The sequence below is a fragment of the Pogona vitticeps genome, chromosome ZW-PAR (assembly GCF_051106095.1).
Source record: "Pogona vitticeps strain Pit_001003342236 chromosome ZW-PAR, PviZW2.1, whole genome shotgun sequence".
Classification (NCBI taxonomy): Eukaryota; Metazoa; Chordata; class Lepidosauria; order Squamata; family Agamidae; genus Pogona; species Pogona vitticeps.
The window spans coordinates 5,036,178-5,055,179 of record NC_135800.1 but is presented as its reverse complement, the minus strand read 5'-3'; the positions used below and the strand labels follow the sequence as shown (position 1 = coordinate 5,055,179).

The 19,002-nt window shown below is 47.0% G+C and overlaps 2 protein-coding genes across 2 annotated transcripts; one reads left to right on the top strand and one right to left on the bottom strand.

The window, feature by feature from the left end:
* Positions 1–5,425: 5,425 nt before the first annotated feature.
* B3GALT9 (beta-1,3-galactosyltransferase 9) lies at positions 5,426–7,744 on the top strand. Its single transcript, XM_078382845.1, has one exon. The coding sequence runs from the start codon at positions 6,745–6,747 to the stop codon at positions 7,666–7,668; it is 924 nt and encodes a 307-aa protein (XP_078238971.1). The 5' UTR covers positions 5,426–6,744; the 3' UTR covers positions 7,669–7,744.
* Positions 7,745–9,045: 1,301 nt separating this feature from the next.
* PSMD5 (proteasome 26S subunit, non-ATPase 5) lies at positions 9,046–18,878 on the bottom strand. The gene is made up of 10 exons (XM_072984591.2): positions 18,659–18,878; positions 17,785–17,929; positions 16,734–16,847; positions 15,275–15,403; positions 14,242–14,351; positions 13,461–13,603; positions 13,064–13,255; positions 11,985–12,094; positions 11,426–11,566; positions 9,046–10,515 (listed from the first exon to the last, which is right to left on the bottom strand). Exons 1-10 carry the CDS (start codon positions 18,841–18,843, stop codon positions 10,258–10,260), a joined length of 1,527 nt encoding a protein of 508 aa, XP_072840692.2. The 5' UTR covers positions 18,844–18,878; the 3' UTR covers positions 9,046–10,257.
* Between the last annotated feature and the right edge of the window lie 124 nt (positions 18,879–19,002).

The window sequence follows — 19,002 nt, the reverse complement described above, 5'->3', positions numbered from 1 at the left end:
ACCTTCCACTTCTCCCTATAGACTTTTAATGTTCCTAGTCCTCAGGAGTTTCCACCTCAGTTAATCCATTACAACATCTCCTTTTTCACAACCCCACTAGCTCCACACAACTCATGGGTGGAGACAACTGTGACGGCTTCAAAGAAGGATTAAACGAGAATCATCACAATGACTCCCAACCTCCAGTAGAAGGGGAACAAGGTGGAGGAGAATGAGAAAAATATGCATAAAGCAGGCAAAATTATTTGCACGTGCATGCCATAGGAGCGGTGGTCCCCTCTACACTTCTTTAAAAATAATAACAAGCCATTTACTCACGCTCGTTCTTCATAGATGCCCATCGTCGAACAAGCAAAGGATGCTCTGTTCTCGAAGAAGAGGGGCTGCCGGTTCTAAGTCGGATGCACAGTTGCCGACTTATATATACAAACTCAGAAGCCAAAAATAGGAAGCTAGAAAAATAGCTAGGAGCCAGAGGCCGGCATGCCTGGGGCCTCCGAAATTCCAGTGAACCCATTGTTCGCCAGCCTCGCTCAGCGTAACAAGACACCCCGCCCGCCAAGCGAAGGCGATCTTCTCCGGCTCCGAACTTGACGGCGGGGTTTGCAAGGACCTGGCAAGATCATCTGATTTGCTCAGTGACATTTCTGGGACAAGCCGGAGGTTACTAAACAAGAATTCCCCTTGAGTTTGTTCTCTCGATCATCATCTTAGGACTGAGAAGCTAGGAGGGACTCTTATGGATCATCGAGTCAAGGAGGCCCCGTAGGGGGGGAATCGAACTCCGAACCTCTGGACCCACAGCCAGAGATCTAAACCACCGAGCTAGCCCGCTGTTCATGCAAATCACAAGGTCGTTTACAACAATATTAAATATCTCACGGCCAGAAGCATACTTGTGTTGATATAAGGATTTGTATATTTGCTAATTGTGGCTAATTGATCAGGGCTCCTTAGTTGCCATGAGGCCATCAATTAGCTGCAATTAGCCGCAGTGAGTTATGCGAACTTTCTTGCAGAGTTCTGAATTTCTGGTAAAATTCCTTTTTGCTAGGCAGTAGAAGGACAGAGACTCGCATAGCAGAATAGCTTCAGATTCTCCCCAGCTAGTCCACCCCTTTCTCCCTAACTGGCGCTTAAGGTCTCAATAACTCACTCTTGAGACATTTGTAGCAGAAGGAGTAAAAAAAAATCTTTACTTACAGTTGTTTGAAACAACAGATTTGCTCATGATCGGTTCAGCTGGTTGCTAAATATATGTGCGGTAAATAAAGCCACACACACAAGTGTGTGATTTTAAGCAATGCTGAGTAAAGAACTGTTTTTTTTTTAATTCTTTCTCCCAGAAATTACTCTGTGTGAGTTACCGAGACCTTAAGTGCCAGTTGATGAGAAAGGTGTGGACTATGTGGGTACCTTGAAGCTATTCGGCTCTGTGTTTCTACGGTGTAACAAAAGGAGTTTGGAAAAGAAATTCAAAACGCTGCTTCCAGAAATTCAAAACTCCACAATGATTTCCCAAAAAAATCACGTTTTTTTTCCAAGATGAAGTCATTATGTTTTCCAATAAGTCATTGTCTCCCGACACACACACAAACGTACACACAGGGGGAGAGTTGTCAAGGACAGACATCTTTTCCACCACATTTTGGTGGACCAGCATTTTGAAACCATTGCTTCAAAGACCTTGAATTCAATACAGGGAAGGGCAAAGGAGAAAACTGCCCTTAATTGAATTTGGAGAGAATCTCCACGGCTCAAGCGGGAGTCAAAGAATCCCGTCACCCTTGCGACAGAAACAGATCTCCCCTGAGAGTCAGGTTTGAAGGTTTTGGAAAGGGACAAACCGATGACCTCCATAAGAAGACAAGGAGGAAGGGGAGAAAAGTCTCTTTTCTGTTGTCTATTACCCCAGGGCAAGGGAGAAAGCACATTTATTATATGACTAAAAACTCCAGCATGGGCCAGCTTTCGAGTCACACAGGAGTCTTCCTCAGGCTGGGCATTGCAGAGCTGAGATGCGCGGGGAAGCCAAAAGAAGTGTCTTTATTGGGATTTTAAAGGTGTCATTTATCTTAGTTGTTTTACACTGCCTTTGTCTCTGGCCCAGGAGAAGATTGGGGGGGGGGATGACAAGTGCCCTAAAAAACTAAGTAAGTAAGTAAGTAAGTAAGTAAGTAAGTAAGTAAGTAAGTAAGTAAGTAAGTAAGTAAGTAAGTAAGTAAGTAAGTAAAAATTTACAACAGGCATTCAGACTTTCTGCCACCCTTTACAGGATGACTGGTCCATTGCCCGAAATGCTCAAATGCTTCCCTTCGGCATGCGGTAAATCGAACAGGATTTTGGCCGTAACGATGGAGAGTGGGGTCCCCCCCCAAAAAAATGCATCATCAGGAAAGGGTGGGGAGCCTTCGAGCAAGCCACGAAGGCCCTTCGAGCGCACCTGTTGGACGCACGACAGGTAGGCATGTCTGGACGGCTGGCGCATCGGCGCCTTGCTGTCCGCTCAGCCACGCCAGCCACAAAATCTGATGTAACCGGGAGGTCGGTGGTGCAGCTGCCGGTGCATTTAAATCATCAAGCGTCTCTCCCAGCACTGGGCTAAGTTTCACACCTGTGGGGTAAGAGATCCTTCCACATTCCAGGCGCATTCTCAGTGCGCCAGCAAAAAATCCCCCATGTCCTATTCAAAGAATGGGGCTGCGCATTGGCTTTTTGTCACAACAGCTGTCGCTCTTCCCCCTCGGGAATGCCTCTCCATGGCTGGGTATCCACAGGGAACATCACCTTCAAGGTAGCACGAGCTGTTAACATTTTAGCTGAAGGGGGCAAGACCTTTTCGGGAGTAAGAGCATCAATGATGCACCACTTCTCCCCCAGTCCTTATTCTGCTGACCATCATTGCTAGATTCAGAATGGGTTTCCAATTATACACCTCCCCTAGATTTTGCAGGAGGTCACAAGGAAGCCATGTCAGAATGATACTTAGAGGTCATCTAAACTGACCCCCCATATGATGCAAGAAATAAAGATATGGGACATCCCTCAAATGGATTTTCTCCTGTCATTCTGACCCAGATCTGCCCTCCTGTGACTACTTTTCTCATAAGCCGTGAACTTGGAGGTTGGTACTTTGTTCAAGTGAGTGCTGGACCATAAAGGCCGAACACCGAAGAACTGATGCTTCTGAATTGTGGTGCTGGAGGAGACTCTTGAGAGTCCCCTGGACTGCAAGGAGAACAAACCTATCCATTCTGAAGGAAATCAACCCTGAGTGCTCACTAGAAGGACAGATCCTGAAGGTGAGGCTCCAGTACTTTGGCCATCTCATGAGAAGAGAAGACTCCTTCGAAAAGACCTTGATGTTAGGAAAGTGTGAAGGCAGGAGAAGGGGAGGACAGAGGATGAGATGGCTGGACAGGATCACCAAAGCGACCAACATGAATTTGACCCAACTCCATGAGGCCGTGGAAGACAGGAGGGCCTGGTGTGCTCTGGTCCATGGGGTCACGAAGCAGAGAAGAAAATTTATTTGGCCTCGGGGCTCAGACCAACAAATGAGGATGTTTGGACACAAGGTGAACGAAGACTTCCATGAGGAAAACTGGAAGGTCTGTAGCTACGGAAGATGGCGTAAGAGCGAATTCCAGGACTGCCAGAGCACCGGCCATTCAACCTTGCTGGACTACAGTTTCCATGGTCTCCAGCCACTAGGGCTACTGGTCAGGAGGATGAAAGCTGTCGTTCCAAGATATCTGAGGGTCTAAATGGATTGCCAGAATCCTATCATAACGCAACCAGCCTAAATCTTGCCGGCGAATAGCCTACGAGTGAAGAAGTCAGCGTCGGCATGCACGCTTGCACGCCGAGTCCCGAAACGTGTGGCCGAACAACGACACCCTCTTCGTCTGAGGCCACTCGCTGCAGAGACTTATGCAGATGGCTTTACACCAGCGTCAAAATGCAATCGGATTTTGGCCGGTATGTATCTAGTTGTCAAGAAGGCATCTCTGAACTCGGGGACATCTTGCCCGGGGGCACTTCTGGAAGAAAATTTCCCAGCAGGTCATGGCCCCTGACTAATTCCCAGATGGGGACGCAATTTGGAGAAACACATTTTGCAGGCCAGAGTCTGCTTCGATGGGAAGGGCTGAGAACCCCAAGATCTTTTGCCTAAGGCCACCAGAACAATCAAATACTGGCCTCTGCTGGACGCACCACGTCCAACTCTTTGCAAACCACAATGTTCCGCTTTGCGCCACCGTACATTATATTCCACTATCCGTAGAAGGACTGCCTTTGAAATAAGTCTCAGCGTGTGCACGCCCCCCAAAAAACCCTGTTATTTCATCAAAAATACAAATATTTCAAAACTAGAATTGGGCATCTTGCCCCTTGTGTTTTCCTTCTTATTCTCTCTCTCTCTCTCTCCTTTTTTCTTTCTGTAGTTCATGGGGAACTAGGGAGCTCAACATTCACACTCGCTACCCAACAAAATCACCCACTCCCTTCTAATGGAAGAGCTGGTCTTGATGGCAAAGATCTCAGTGTAATCAACAGCCGAGCAACACCCAAAACAGTTCAAGGCATTGGTCCCTTTTCCATGACATCATTTTCTTTTTCGCCTTGTATAATGCGCCATCATGTTGTGACCGACTCAAAGCAACCTGATGAATTAGGGATGGATGAAACGCCCCTCCCAGCCCTGGGAAACTGAATGTCATGGCTTATTTAACTGAGTCATTCCATCACACGTCATGTCTCCCTCTTTTCCTACTGCCTTCCCCTTTTCCCAGCATTATTGTCTTTTCCAAGGAGTCTTGTCTTTCCATGGCACACCCAAAGGACGATAGCCTCCGTGGAATCATTTCGGCGGCTAACAAGAGTTCAGACTTGAACTGGCCATGGTGTCTGTGAAGATCATCTCCATCACCACGTTGGGTCCGATCTTCTTGGACTGCAATGATCTCGGACTGCATTTCCCAGAAGCCCTCGCCACCCATAGTCAAGCTGCTTCTGGGAATTTTATCCCAAGACCATCTAAGACCCCCCCCCTCCCCAAATTTGGGAACCACTAGAATGGAAAATATCAGAAATGAGATCTCGCGTGTCACAGTAAAACCCTGTAACCACAGCTTGAACTGCAGGAGGGGGGAAAAACTCACCACCGCTTAAATATTTCAACACTGAATTGCATTTCAACAAATCTTTGGTGCCTTTTCGAAGCAGGCTGAGAAATCCCATGAATTAAACGCTTGTGTTGGTGAAAACAGGTTCCAAATGCACTTTCCTAAACAGAAAGAATTTCACTAGGTTTTATTCTTTTTTAAAAATGGAGTTTTTGAAATAGATGTACAGTAGGTCTCTTTCATATATTTTACTAACTCATGTGCCCTCTCTCTCTCTCTTTTTTAATCTCAGAAATTGAGAAACCACAAAAGGCTCATTAGCACACTCCGGCGCTTCTGTAACCCGATCGCTCCCCTCTGGAATTACATGTGCATCGCTCAATGGAAAAACCAAACTGAACTTGGTGGACGTTGACGCAGAAGGTAACTTTATCTGGAGAGACCTACATAACGTGGTTTGGAGTCTCCCACCGAGGCGCATACCTTCCAGACATCGCGCTCGGGCATCAAAACAATTCAAGACATTCCAGGGGAAAAAAACATCATAGCGCCATGCAGGTAAGAGTGGAGCTTCTGTCTTTTTGATCAGCCCCGATGATGACTAAATACGCAATTACTCTCCCAAGTTCATACTGCGGTTACTCTTCCGATGTTCTCAATCTTTCACCTTTTTTGACCCTTGAAGTCAAACCTTGTTTTATACCTAAAATGCAAACTTTTCAGTGTCACTTTCCTCTTTTGTGTGTGTGTGTGTGTGTGTGTGTGTGTGTGTGTGTGTGTGTGTGTGTGTGTAATATCCGTCTGTATTTCTGCACTGAGCACGAGGTTGGACTTGATGACCTTATAGGCCCCTTCCTATAATTTCCTATTATTCCATGATAGGACGCTCTCTTACATCAGACACCATCGGTTCATCTAGCTCGCTTTATTAGTGATTAGACTCTGGAGACTTACCAGTGCCTTCTCCATGATCCATGCGCCACCTTTTAAGCTCCTTGTCCAGTTTGCCCATGAGCGCAGCCCTTTCAGGCTACAATGAGTGGGTTGAGTCAAGAATATGAAGAGGGCCTCCTCTGTCGTGGCTCCCAGATGGTGGGAATGCTCTCCCTTGAGAAGACGACATTGGCCACCTCCATAATAATTCCATACAGTTGCAAATTGGTTGTGAATACAGAGGTACTGGTTGTGAATACAGAGGTACTGGCTGTGAATACAGATCACCACTGTAATCTCCACCTAGAATGCTTTTGTATTCACTGCAAATGCAAAAATCTTCTTGGTGGGGATTATAAAACCTACAGGATTGTTTGGCACCTAGAGAAACCAGCCTATTGTAGAATGCTACTTAAGGGAGCTTGTTTTCAAACAGTGAAAGACATCAAGAGTTTACGAGGAAAAGAGCATCGACCTCTTCTTTCTTCTCCTACAGCTGGCCTTCTGTCGACTCCGGACGCATCAGTGGTGTTTCATCCTTTTCAACGTGGTGCTCTTCCACGTTTTGCTCTTTGGGGCAGACCTCGTGGAGGAGTATTTCCTGAGAACACTGCCTGCCCCCTACGCCGACGTGAAGGTCCAGGAAGCCAGGGAGAGAGCGCGGAAGTTGGATCTGTCCTCCATGAAGGCCAACATCTCAAAGGCTTTCACCGTCAGCAGCTCTGAGGTCTGCTCCGGCAAAGAGGTCTTCCTGCTAGTCCTGATCTTCAGCAATCCTGAGAACGGCTCAAGACGAGACACCATCCGAGAAACATGGGCTAATCTTACACACGTCGGAGGCTACGGCACGCTGGTCTTGTTTGTCTTAGGGAAGCCATCTTCCGAGGTGACTCAACTGGAGGTCACCAAGGAGTCGGAGACACATCAGGACCTCATCCAAGGTGTTTTTCTTGACTCACCGGGAAACCAGACACTGAAGACTCTCGTGGCCATGGAATGGACCCTAACCTTCTGCCCCACAGCCTGGTTCATGCTCAAAACAGACGAGGAGATGTTCGTCAACCTCCCAACTTTGGTTGAGTATTTGCTGAACCTAAGGAGCCATCCCGAAGACCTCTACCTCGGGAGGCTGGTTCACCGAGAGATGCCCGACAGAGACGCCGGAAGCCACGGCTTCGTCTCGCCGAGCCAATACCCAGAAAAATATTATCCCGATTATTGCAGCGCGTCGGCCTTCGTCCTCTCCCAAGACGTCGTGCGGAAGGTATACGTCACGTCTAAAGAGGTTCCCCTTTCGTTGCCTCCTGGCGTTTTCGTGGGGATTTGCGCACAAAAGGCCGGGGTCACCCCCGTACACAGTTCACGATTTTCTGGGAGAAAACACATCCAGTATAACCGGTGCTGTTACAAGTTCATTTTTACTTCCTCCGTGGCGAGAGGAAGCCAGCTTCTCCAGGAATGGGAAGAGCTGAGGAACAGCAAAGACTGCTCCTTATTACAAACTTACTATGGACTAGTATCTTGCAGAGTCATGACATACCTGGATGGATTTAAACACTTCAGCATTGATGCCTTTCAGAACGAAGCGCTCCGTGTTTCTGATTAAGCAATCAGCGGTCAAGGGGCTCGATTCTTACCATGGATTTCACCCCGTTTGCATTAACACAAGTTGCCCTGGCACCCATTTGCAGTGTCCGACAGCAAAGAATTCTGCAACAGCTCTATAATAAACCCTGATATTCAAGATACCAAGCCAGGGGATTAGGGCTATAAAGCGAAAACCTTGCATGTTAAGGAATTATTTTTTCAGATATTCTTATTCAACATCTGTTTTGTCTTCCGCCCCCATTTGTGTTACTGATTTTAACTGCATTCCCTTAGCGTCAGTCGTAATTGTTAAACACACTAAAGAGGATGGAGTATCAATTTGTGGATGAACAAAAATAAAGTGAGATCCAGGTTTGAGAAAGAGCAGTACATTTGGCCCCTGGGTAATGGTTCTGATCCACACAGGGCGACTTAATTTCTTAATTCCCAGCACGTTTTGTTATCATGCAATGGCGGCCATAGCTTTTCATGGGTGCAAGATGCATGTCCTCCCCAATTGACTACTGCAATGCTCTCTGCATGGGGCTGCCCTTGAATCTGCACTGGAGGCTACAGCCAGTTCAAAATGTGGAAGTCAGACCGGTGGTCGGGGTGAGCAAATTTGATTGCACCCCTCCAGTTCTGGCCAGCCTCCACGGCTTGCCCGTTGTATCCTGGATCACGTTCAAGGTCTTGACACTCATACCCTTCTCGGTTAGGGACATTACCTGTCGGAGCTATCTTCCCCCCACATCATCTGCCCAACCCACCAGAATCTCTCTGACCAGGATCCTCCAGGTAGCCACCCTGAGAGGCCCGAAGGTCATCCAATAGAGGCAGGGCCTTCTCCGTGGTGGCACTGACCCTATTGAATTGGGTCCCAGAGCAATGACGGCTGGCCGTTTCCCTTTACTTGTTTAGCTGAAAACGTTCCTTTGCTTTTTCAATCCAACCCTGGTTGAGTGTTTGGCCCCCTTTACTGTGAAAAGCTGTTGTTGCTGCTATTTATCATTATGCTCCTGTTATTGCTATTTATATTTTAGTGCCCATTGTTTCTTTGTACCAGTTTTAATTGTAAAGCCGCACAGAAGAGTACCTTGGCACTAATGGGGTGGTATAATAAATAAAGTTATTAAGGGAATGATGGACTAAATGAAGCTTCAGTCTGATTCACCAGATCTGTTTTTCTGCTTTCACGATTACAGATCTAAGGTTTAGATGTACAAGGATATTTCCCCCCCCATACGAGGTGTATGGATGCACAATGTTTCCGTGCTGAAGTGGCCCAAGAGGGAATAGCTAGGAAATATCCTTTCTTTGCCCGAGAGTCACACTTGCAAGTTGTTTAGGGTCACCCACCCTGAGCACTGCAAATTATCGATGCTTGTGACTCGCCTTGTTCCAACAACCTTTATTCTGCCTCGGAAAGCCAGCGTTACACAACATGGTTAAGCCCTTATCCGGAGGGACAGGCAAGCACACACTTGAAACCAGAGACGCATGAACCAAAGGGGGGGGGGGTAGGTGTTAAGTGCATTTGTAAAAGCATGCCTCATAATGATGGCAAGGGGAGTCTTACAACATCATTTCCAAACCAGCACAGAATACAGATCAAGGCTTTCCAGAGATGGAAGGAAATATCTGGAAGTATTAAAAAACCCCAGGCATGCTGTTGAAGTGGTTTTCCGGCGCACTGAGATAGTGCCAAGGGAAGGGCTGACTCAAGACCCCCACGCGTGGCATGTGGGCCTCCAAAGGCACTCCTTAAAGAGCCAGGAACCCCCTCCCCCAGGAACTCTCTCCCCGATGTTGACAAAAGATCAGCAAGCAAGGGTTCAACCTGGTCCTGAAAGATTTCAGGATCAACGTTTAGACAGTTCCAGCGACTCCCACTGACATGGAGAAACCGGAAATGGGTGTCCATTTTCATAGTTCTCCTTTTCTGACCTCGCCTGGGCTCAATGAGGCCTGCAGGGAAGGTTGGGGGGGGGCAGAAACGGGCCAGCCAGACCTCCACGTTGCCCGGGCCTAACCAAGAGAGTCACAACATGATGCAGAACAAGTTTCTTAGGAACTGGGTTGGTCATTTCGCTGGGAAAGACCACCCCCCTTATGCAATTTGCTCCCAAATAAGCTGCACGTCAGAATTTTGGTCAGCTGTATGGATTAAACCACGCGTAAACTGGATCATGGAAGACAGGACACAGTAAGACCACAATATCTGCGGGATCAGTATCCACGATCTCTTATACACTGCCTAAAAATATTAAATTTAAAAAATCCAGAAATACATGTTTCCACAGTGTACTACTGGAACTGGCCACTAGAGGGATCCAGATACTACAATTTATATAGGTTTTCTATATCCACATTTTCCAGAATCCAGGTTTTGTTCTACTATATCTACATGGGTGAATGCACGCATGTTCATGTGGGTCTCCTCCTTGCCAATTAATTACCATTTTGTATTTAAACACCACGCCAATTCCTCCTCAGATTCTTGTTTTGCCTTTGAACTTCACACCAAACCCACTCCACAAAACCCCCCAAGATCATCTTTCCACCGCTGAAACGATCAGGGAGCCATTTAAAGCTAGTCTTCTGAATGTTACTCCGCTCCCTCCACAGCCGTGGTGGAAACAGCCTTGACATAGTATGGCCCTTCGCGCAGGTACGCCCGGAGCCTTAAATAATGCTGGTTGCCGAAGATTTCGGCGATGGTCTTTGACTCGGCCAGTGCCTTCACCAGTTCGTACTTGGCTTCCTTTGAGGGTTTGTCTGGTTCCACGGATCGGTCCACGAGGTATTCCACAAAACCGGGGCTAGCCAGCATCAACCTTTGGGCCCAAGGCTGGTTAGCAATAGCCTAAAGTTTTCAAATGGAAAGAGAGAGAGAAAGGGTTTTTTTTTTACTGAAATGTTTATGCCACACGGACCCTTTTTTCTGTTCTCAAGCAAGGATACCAAAGTCCATGCTCCATGAGAACGCTGGAACATGTTGTCCGCCGAGTTAGAGAAAGCTGACCTTACCAAAGCCACAGAAACACTGACAAGTTTGTGGTTTGGTCCGTACACTTATACTATCTAGCGCTAGCCGTTTGAGTCAACATCTTGTGGCTTCATCACCCTAGGAAATCCTGGGATGTCTAGCTTCATCATCATCTTAGAATGCTCTAAGTGGCTCACCAAACCACAGACTCCAGAGGTGTGGCAATCAATACAGCATCCAACCAACACCCCTGATTACCACAAATGCATCTATATACTCAATGTAGCTTCCGGTAATTTTTTTAAGAAGTGGGTGTGTGATGCCGAGTTCATCTCCAGCTTGGCAAATATAGAAATCACACAATGTCCACTTTTATTCTGCTGGTCAAGGATCCTGTGTGTTTCAACTAAGGGCAGAGCCTAAAGTCTTTTAATAACCACTCGATTTCGGATTTTCAAAAAAAACGGGGAAGGGGAGGGAATCCGCCACTGTACGTTCCCTTCGCTGCAGGTGTCTTAAATGTAACTTAGTACCTGTAAGAGCAGAATAAGCACCCCTTGGAGAGTGACCAATCCCTAACCCTGGCTTAATTGGTTCATATCTGCCTCTCTTCCTCCATTCCCTGCTCCTTGGTTACCTTCTGGTATCCTTTTGCTCAATATGTATGTACGTTTCAAAAGCTTGTCTGCGATTCTATCCATATTTGGTTAGTTCTAAGAACGGCAGACGCTGGAGGCTGATTTCTGGAATTAAGCGGACAAGGTCTCGCTGGAAAACAAGCACTCACGGTAAAGACCCTCAAGGCGCCGCAGTGAAGGTCAGGGAACGGCTGGGCGCTGATGCTGCGGAAAAGCTCCAAGGGCTGGCTCGAGAGGGAGAAGAACCAGGATTCTGTCATTCCAAGAAAGTCTTCCGTCTGTTGTTCTGGCTGAACGGAAAAAGGTAAGACACTGGGATTGGCAAAGATTCTTGAAAGGTCAGAGGAAATTTATTTCCGAGGGTCAACTTTCCACCCCTTTGCACCTTCTAAAAGGTAACGGAGAACCAGTGGCTGGACATTATAATTTCCACCCCAGTTCTTCAAGGCAGGAAAACGTTAACTTTGTGCAGATTCATTTGATGGAAGTTTCAGATTTACTCAACACGCTTGGTTCATACCTTTAGTAAGCCCCAAAGGGAAGCATGAAAAGCTACCCAAAATAACCACCAGCTGCCAGGCCTTTCGACCGTGGCGGTCCAGCCCTGACCAAGACCAACTGGTATTACTTTTTTGGAAGCGGCAAAATGAGGCCTTTAAGGGTCCTCTCCAGAAGAAACCCAGGTTTTCAAGGTTTACCATTGCTTACCGGCAGGTACAGCAGAGAAGAAATGGCATCCAAACAGCGGATCCTCAGTTCCGTTGGGGCGTTTTTTGCCTGGTGTCCAATTCTGTTCAGCACATGATGAAATCTGCTTCCTGGAAAGAGCAAGAAGATGGATGGAATATCCCATCCAAATCATGTTACTGTCTTCTACAACTTTATAGACTCTTCTTGCAATCAAACCAAGCATTGCCTGCTCAACCCTCCTGCCACCGATCATGCTCAGAGGTGGAATCTATAAATGCCGGGTGTCCGTGGACCTACAATCTGGTATTTAAAGCAGAAAGAAGTTTGATTGGTAGCAGGGCCAGAAACTCCTGACTCATTGCAGTGCCGCTGACTCATTGAGCCGCTGGGGGGTCCAAAGCCTCTTCTGGCATCGGCTCAAAAGCAGCAGAAGAGGGAGGATTCCCCACACATAATTTCCAATTAGGCAGCTTCCCTCACCAAAATGAACAGCCAGGGAGAGCAGAGATTCCCCATGCCAACAGCAGGGTGATGGAGGCATGTAATCCACCCTATCTGCCTAGTGCAAGTGGTTCAGATGGGTGTGTGTGTGTGTGTTTTGATCTGGAGCATGGCCAAGCAAGCAAGCCCGCCCTTCTCACGCGGATTTGCTGATCCATCTGGAGATGCTAGCCCTAAACCGTCCAGAGAGGGACAGAGTTCACAGCATAAAGCCACATAAAGTCTCACCCATCTACAACTTCTAGGGAAGATTTTCAGAGGGGTGGGGAGGCTCCTCCTGAGGCTGGGGGTGAAAAACTCTGTTCTAAAGGAAAGCTCTGCTTTGTAAACGCAGGATTGATACCACCCTTCCTCCTCTCCAATAACAGAATATCTTTAATAACACCCTTAATAAATGATGCTGATGATTCTTAATTACAAATACCAAGGGGTCCGTGTTTACTTAAAATGTATTTGCAAGATTTAAACATCAAATCGATGCTTTCATAAGTGTCCAAATAAATCATGATGGTGATATTGCTGTGACAGAGGAGCATGGGTAATGTCTCATTAGATCCATTTGAGACTATTTGCATAGTCATAAGGTGTGTACAGACCTTTCTTCTGCAGCACCAGCTTTCCCTCCACGTTTGAACCCAAGATGCTCAAGGTGTCCACCCCCACGCCAAACAGGGTCTGATCCTGGCCTTCCGCCATGCCAAAGACTTTCTCCAGAAAGGCGGGATACCGCTCGCAGATCTGCTGGGGGCTGTCAACGACCACCAGGTTGCCAAAGAACTTCACAAAGCCTGCCAAGACCAGGAAAGACGCAGGATGAGGGGGAAGAAGAAAAACAGGAACTGAGTCACCCCATCTGGATGGGAGAACCACCTGGGAGATGACTGGCTATCCCTAATTAGTTGCATGACAGACAAGAGAGGAAAGATATGTACGCGTATTAAACAGATACACGCAAACCCTAAACCCCCCACTAAGGAGGAACTCTTGACTCACCGGGCAGGTAGAAGCCAGAGAAGGGATCTGAGTCAGCCCCGATGATGATATTGGAAATCTTATCGATAATTCCTTGCTGGGCCAAATATTGGCGCCCGTGGTGGGTTTGGGCGAGTGACGTCACCATCTCTATACACGTAGCTCTAGGACGCACAGAGACGATTAATTAATTTACGCTTTACGTGTGTACTCCGATACTGCTCTCTGTAGATCTCACTTGAAGGTGAACCGTGTTTTTATTCCTTTATAAATATAGTGGTACCCTGCTTGATGATTACCTCGTTAGATGAGGAAATCACTTTACAATGAAGTTTTTGCGATCGCAAAACAATATTTCAAAGGGCGATTTTCATTTGACGATGATGGTTCCCTGCTTCAGGAACCGATTCTTCGCTAAACAATAATTTTAAAACAGCTGATCGGCAGCTCTCAAAATGGCCACCCGCTGTTCAGAATGGCTCCCCGCTGTTTTCAGGACTGATTATTCACAAGACAGGCACTGGAAAACGGCCGCCCTATGGAGGATCTTTGCTGGACGCTAAGGTATTTCGCCCACTGGAACGCACTGAACCGGTTTTCAATGCATTTCAATGGGCTTTTTCATTTTGCTTGACGAGGATTTCGCTTAACAGCGATTTGAACGGAACGAATTATCCTCGTCAAGCGAGGCACCACTGTAATCTAAGGCGAAGTCTGACTGCGACCCCAGCTTAGCGGGACTTGTACCCATTCAGTGAGAGAGAGAGAGAGACAGTCATTTCTAGGAGGGACCAGCACACACCTGACTAGGACGTCATTCCCCGTCAATTCACCAATCAGCTCCGATATTAGTCCGCTGTTCACGCAGTGGTTCAGAGAATCCGCAGACGCGGAAGCAATCCCAATGGCTAGCTAACACAAAAGCACAGAAAGCGGGGGGAAAGAATCAGAAATGGTCCCTCACAGGGCATTCGGCAAGCATGACAACAGGATTTACAAAGCGATGGACACATCAAAAGACGACAACCCAGGCTTTCAATCTGGACATGAGACCCTGCAGCGCTTCAGAGACTATAGCACGACCAATCCCCCATTGGGTTGAACCACCCCCCAGCCAACATGGTGAATGGCCCCACAGATTGGGGATCGGGTCTGTACGGCAGCACACGGAATCGAGGGAAGCGGGTTTATAACGTTAGAACTGCCGAGCTGGAAGGGACCCTTATGGATCATCGAATCCTACCAGACCTGGATTAGCCATTAAACAAATTAAACATGGGCTTAAGGTACTGTATTAACAAAGGAAGGGGTCACTAAAGAGTGACGGATTTACCAGGGATCATGGTACAAACGGTGCACCCTCTTTAATAAATCACCTCCCTCCCAGCTCTCTCCTTCCCCCCCCCCCAAGTGCCTCAAGAAAACTACCTACCTAAAGTTAACAGAGTATGAAGCAGTAAAAGCTAAAAAGTATAATGACGCACCGGGTGAGAAAATTCATGTTCTGAGTGAAATGACAAGTCGTCATCATGATTTATGGGCAGTTTTTTTTTAATTTTTACTTAGGGCTTCCAAAGGTCTTAATCCTGCCCTAAGCTGAACGCCCAGCATTTAATTCAAGAAAGGACACAATTTATTCCTCCTTCTACTTCTCATCCTGCTAATCAAGGCCCTGTATACATACATACTTCCGCTAAGAAATGGCACTACACGGTGATTCAGTGTTTCTTCCTAAAAGGCTAAAAACACCCACACTAACACTGAACCACCTTAATCCTCCAGCCCAGCAGGAAGCAGACAGCCCCCTTCCCCACCACAAGGATAAAGACCCTTGCCTCATACACGCGATAACGGATGATGTCACTCTTGCTCATAACTTTTTTCAAGTCGATCAGTAAGTTTCCTGCAAGCAAAGCCTCCAAGCCTTCGGGGGTTCGGGCTACCCCAGATAGTGACTTGATAGCCTAGGGAAATAAAAAGAGAGGAGAGCCAAAAAAAATTGTGAGATATCCAATCACGGTTTTGAAAAATCCTATTATTCAGAGTAAGATTTCCAAGCCTCAAAAGCCGAAGGTCTGGAACACAGAACCGTATCACCAGCCTCTTAAGTTCAAACTGCCCAGAGTGGCTTTTTAGCCAGACGGGCGGTACAGAATTCGAACAGATCAATAAATAAGTAAACAAATCTACACTTTTCTCACTGGGACTTATTCTCTCATCCTTTGAATGACCACACTCCAGATTTCTGCTATAAAGTCATTCATTCTTCAAGAAATCTATGGAGGTAACAGCCTCGGGAGAGAAAAACGAATACATCTGTCATCAACAAGGCCAAGACTGGAAGGGCCGCTACCAGACAAGGCTTTGAGGGAATCTCTCAATGAACTGACTCAGTGTATATATACTTGGGTTCATCCCGTGTGGCTCCAAATGGACATGTCGTCGTTCTTGGTGTGACGTTCGTAGTGCGTGACTATCTCTAGCCAGTGTAAGGGAAGTCACTAGTCCCAATGCTTCCGACAACAGTGGGGCCTCAAGAGGAAAATGCTGCTGCTGAAAAGCTGGTGCCTGCCATCTTGGGTGACACTCCTTATTTTAGGAATTAATACTGATGATAAGCTGAGTGTAGAGAGAACTGGGTCTAGCTGCCTTTAAAAACCAACTGAAGATGCTCAAGCAAATAACTGCCCCTCCAAGAGGGAAGGACAGGTCGTGGCCTTCCAGAGGTGGTGTGACTACACTGCACATCATCCCTCATTACAGACTCTGCTGCCTGGGGCTAATGGTAATGGTCATTCGACACCATCTGGAGGACTGCAAGATGTCCACCCTCGCTTTTAAAACCGAGAAATCTCCCAAGTGATGAGGAACAAGAACTACAGTTTGACTTAGCTTTCAATCTCCAAAAGGTGTAAAAGAACAGTGGAAGCTGGTGCCCTGGACCCAGCACTGCTCCCTTCAGGATGAGGCCACAAAGAGCCAGCCCACCCTCTGCCTCTCTCCTTTCGAGTCATGGTGGTGGATGGATGGCATCCGATCCACACTCCCTTCCTGACAAACGTCCAGCCATGGGCAGAAAGAGAGAAAAAGCCATATATATTTGATCCTTGTGGAGGAGTAAGAAGCCATAAGCCACTTCAGCCAATGGGGAGGGATGTCGTGCACAACATAAGGGGCTCTGCCCCACCGGTCAGAAGCTGTCAAGGGAAGCAGCACTGTCCAGGCATAGGTTACAACAAAAAGTAGTGTCTCACACACAGTCCTCTGACAGATACGATTTCAAATGACTCTTACCTCCTTTGCCACGCCAATCTTCTCTGCCGCGATGCAGTAAATGATCTGCCTCAGCAACTCGGGGGTGTTAAGGATCTCCTGAATAGCATCGGGGTCTTCAACAATTCTTCCAATCTAGAAATTCAAAGCCATATTGTACAACCTAAGTAGCTAGGTGCCAAAAGCTACATTTCCCCAAATGTATCTCCCTATAACCAGAGGTAGTATACTGAAAGGGATAATTTCCTTCAGCTTATTTAGAGTTCTTCCAATTTAATCTATACATACACAGCTGAGAGAAAGAGACTGTTCTCTAATAAATGCTAGAATTGTTTCAACTAATTCAGCTACCGAAGGGCTAGCTGAAGAAATTCTGTCAGTGTCTGCAATAAAGAGCACAGATTTCTATCAAAACAAGTTCGTTCACCATCATCTTAATGACCAATCAGTGACTCTCACTCCAGAAGAATCATTTCATTACCTCCTGGCATAAATACTTAATTCAGAGGGCGTGTTTTTCTTGAGATAATGCCAACTACAACATGCACACAGATCTACAAAGAACTAAGACCACCAAGTCTTCAAAACTATTGCTCTGAAGTAAATAAGGATGGTCAGGATGTACAAAGTTATGCACAGCCAGGAGGGAAAAGAAGGAGGCTTTCATTTTGAATGATTTAACCTGGCATCATATATTGATGCCAAAATGAGAGTGTGGCAAAAGGAATAAATTTATACTAGACATAAGAATTCACGAGGTAACACGGTGGACTTTAAACGGTATAGCCAAGCACGAGAGAGAGAGGGACTGTTCTCAAAATATGTATTATATGATTATATGACCTGCTTTGCTATTTGTAATCAAAATGGTGTAACAATGTTTAAAAATAAAATAGCTGAATAGGGGACCCATCAGATGTATTTGTCATTTTTTGGTGAACATTTCATTTTAATTTTTATTCTGTTGCGGGCTTATTGTTTGTTTAAATGCCTTCTACATGGATTACTTCTCCCTCTCTCACACACATTCTTCCAAGTATGCCAAAGTTAACAAAAACGCCAGCCTACCTACCTGGGATATTGTCAGAATCTTGACCAAATCATCGGGATGGAAGAGGCCTTTCTGTAGTTCTTCCCCATAGTTTCGGATGACGTACAAGGGGTCCATGACTTGGAGGAGTCGCTCCAGGATGGCGACGCACAAAGAGATCTGCTCGCTGCGTCGCAAACATTGGGGGGGGGGACAGCGGGGCAGAAAGAAGACGACAACGGGCGAATGAAGAAATGGTTCGTCAATTCACCAGCCGATAACAAAGAACTGTGGACTTCATTAAGAACATTTTAAAAACAGATTCTGGAAAAAGCCACCATTTAAAATCAAAGGGAGCCTTCAAAATAAAACCACGACTTTGATAAGAGGGTTCCTTTCAAAAACAAAACCACGATTGAAACAAGAGGGAGCCTTTAAAATAAAACCATGGCTTTAATAAGAAGGAGCATTTAAAATAAAACCATGGCTTTAACAAAAGGGGGCTTTTCAAATGAAGATGAGATAAAGTCAGAATTGAATTTTTTTAAAAAAAACACAATGTTTACGAAACATTTTTTTTTTTAAAATCAAGTTTTCCATTTAAACCGTGCCGTAATCGATCTGATTTACTACAGTACATCAAACCCACCCTGATTAAATAGTATATTTTCCCAGACGACCCTGATGTCCCGCAAAAAGGGGACCAGGAGCCCAACTCTGCCCTGAGCTCCTCCATGAGGACTAGCTCCTTGGCGAGGCCTGTCTCAGGCCCTCCACCTTTTTTGCCTGCCCACAGGGTGGTGGGGGTTGTTTCCTCGCCTCAGGGCGACCCCACAGAAGACACACCGGGGCCCTCAGGGCCTCTCCGCCCCCTCCACCCACCACCACCCACCCCCGGTCCCTAAGGCCACCTCACCGGTCCCCCTGGGCCATGAGGACGAAGAGCCCGGCCACCGGGAACTCGGGCCCCCGCTCCCGAAGCTCGCTGGGCGGCAAGGCCTGGACGGCCACCCGCAAGGCCCGCAGCTCCTCGTAAGGGGAGTCCATCCGGGAGACCCGCCCCAGGAGCTCCAGGGCCGCCTCGACGCTGGGCGCCGCCATCTTGTGGGATGGCCGGAAGTGGAGGGGCGGGACGACGAGGAGGAAGAGGAAAGACGGGAAGGAGCGGCGAGAGAGTCTCGCGAGAACCTCCGCCCCTGGGCGACCGGAAGCGTCACTAAGGACTCGCGCTCGCGCCCGCCCCTTTTGTCTCCCTCTTCT

Coding starts and splice junctions, on each gene's coding strand:
- B3GALT9 (XM_078382845.1), top strand. CDS start 6,745: ATGAAGGCCAACATCTCAAAGGCTTTCACCGTCAGCAGCTCTGAGGTC.
- PSMD5 (XM_072984591.2), bottom strand. CDS start 18,843: ATGGCGGCGCCCAGCGTCGAGGCGGCCCTGGAGCTCCTGGGGCGGGTC. Junction 17,930..18,658: donor CTCATGGCCCAGGGGGACCG/GTGAGGTGGCCT, acceptor TTTGCGACGCAG/CGAGCAGATCTCTTTGTGCG. Junction 16,848..17,784: donor AGATTCTGACAATATCCCAG/GTAGGTAGGCTG, acceptor TTGAATTTCTAG/ATTGGAAGAATTGTTGAAGA.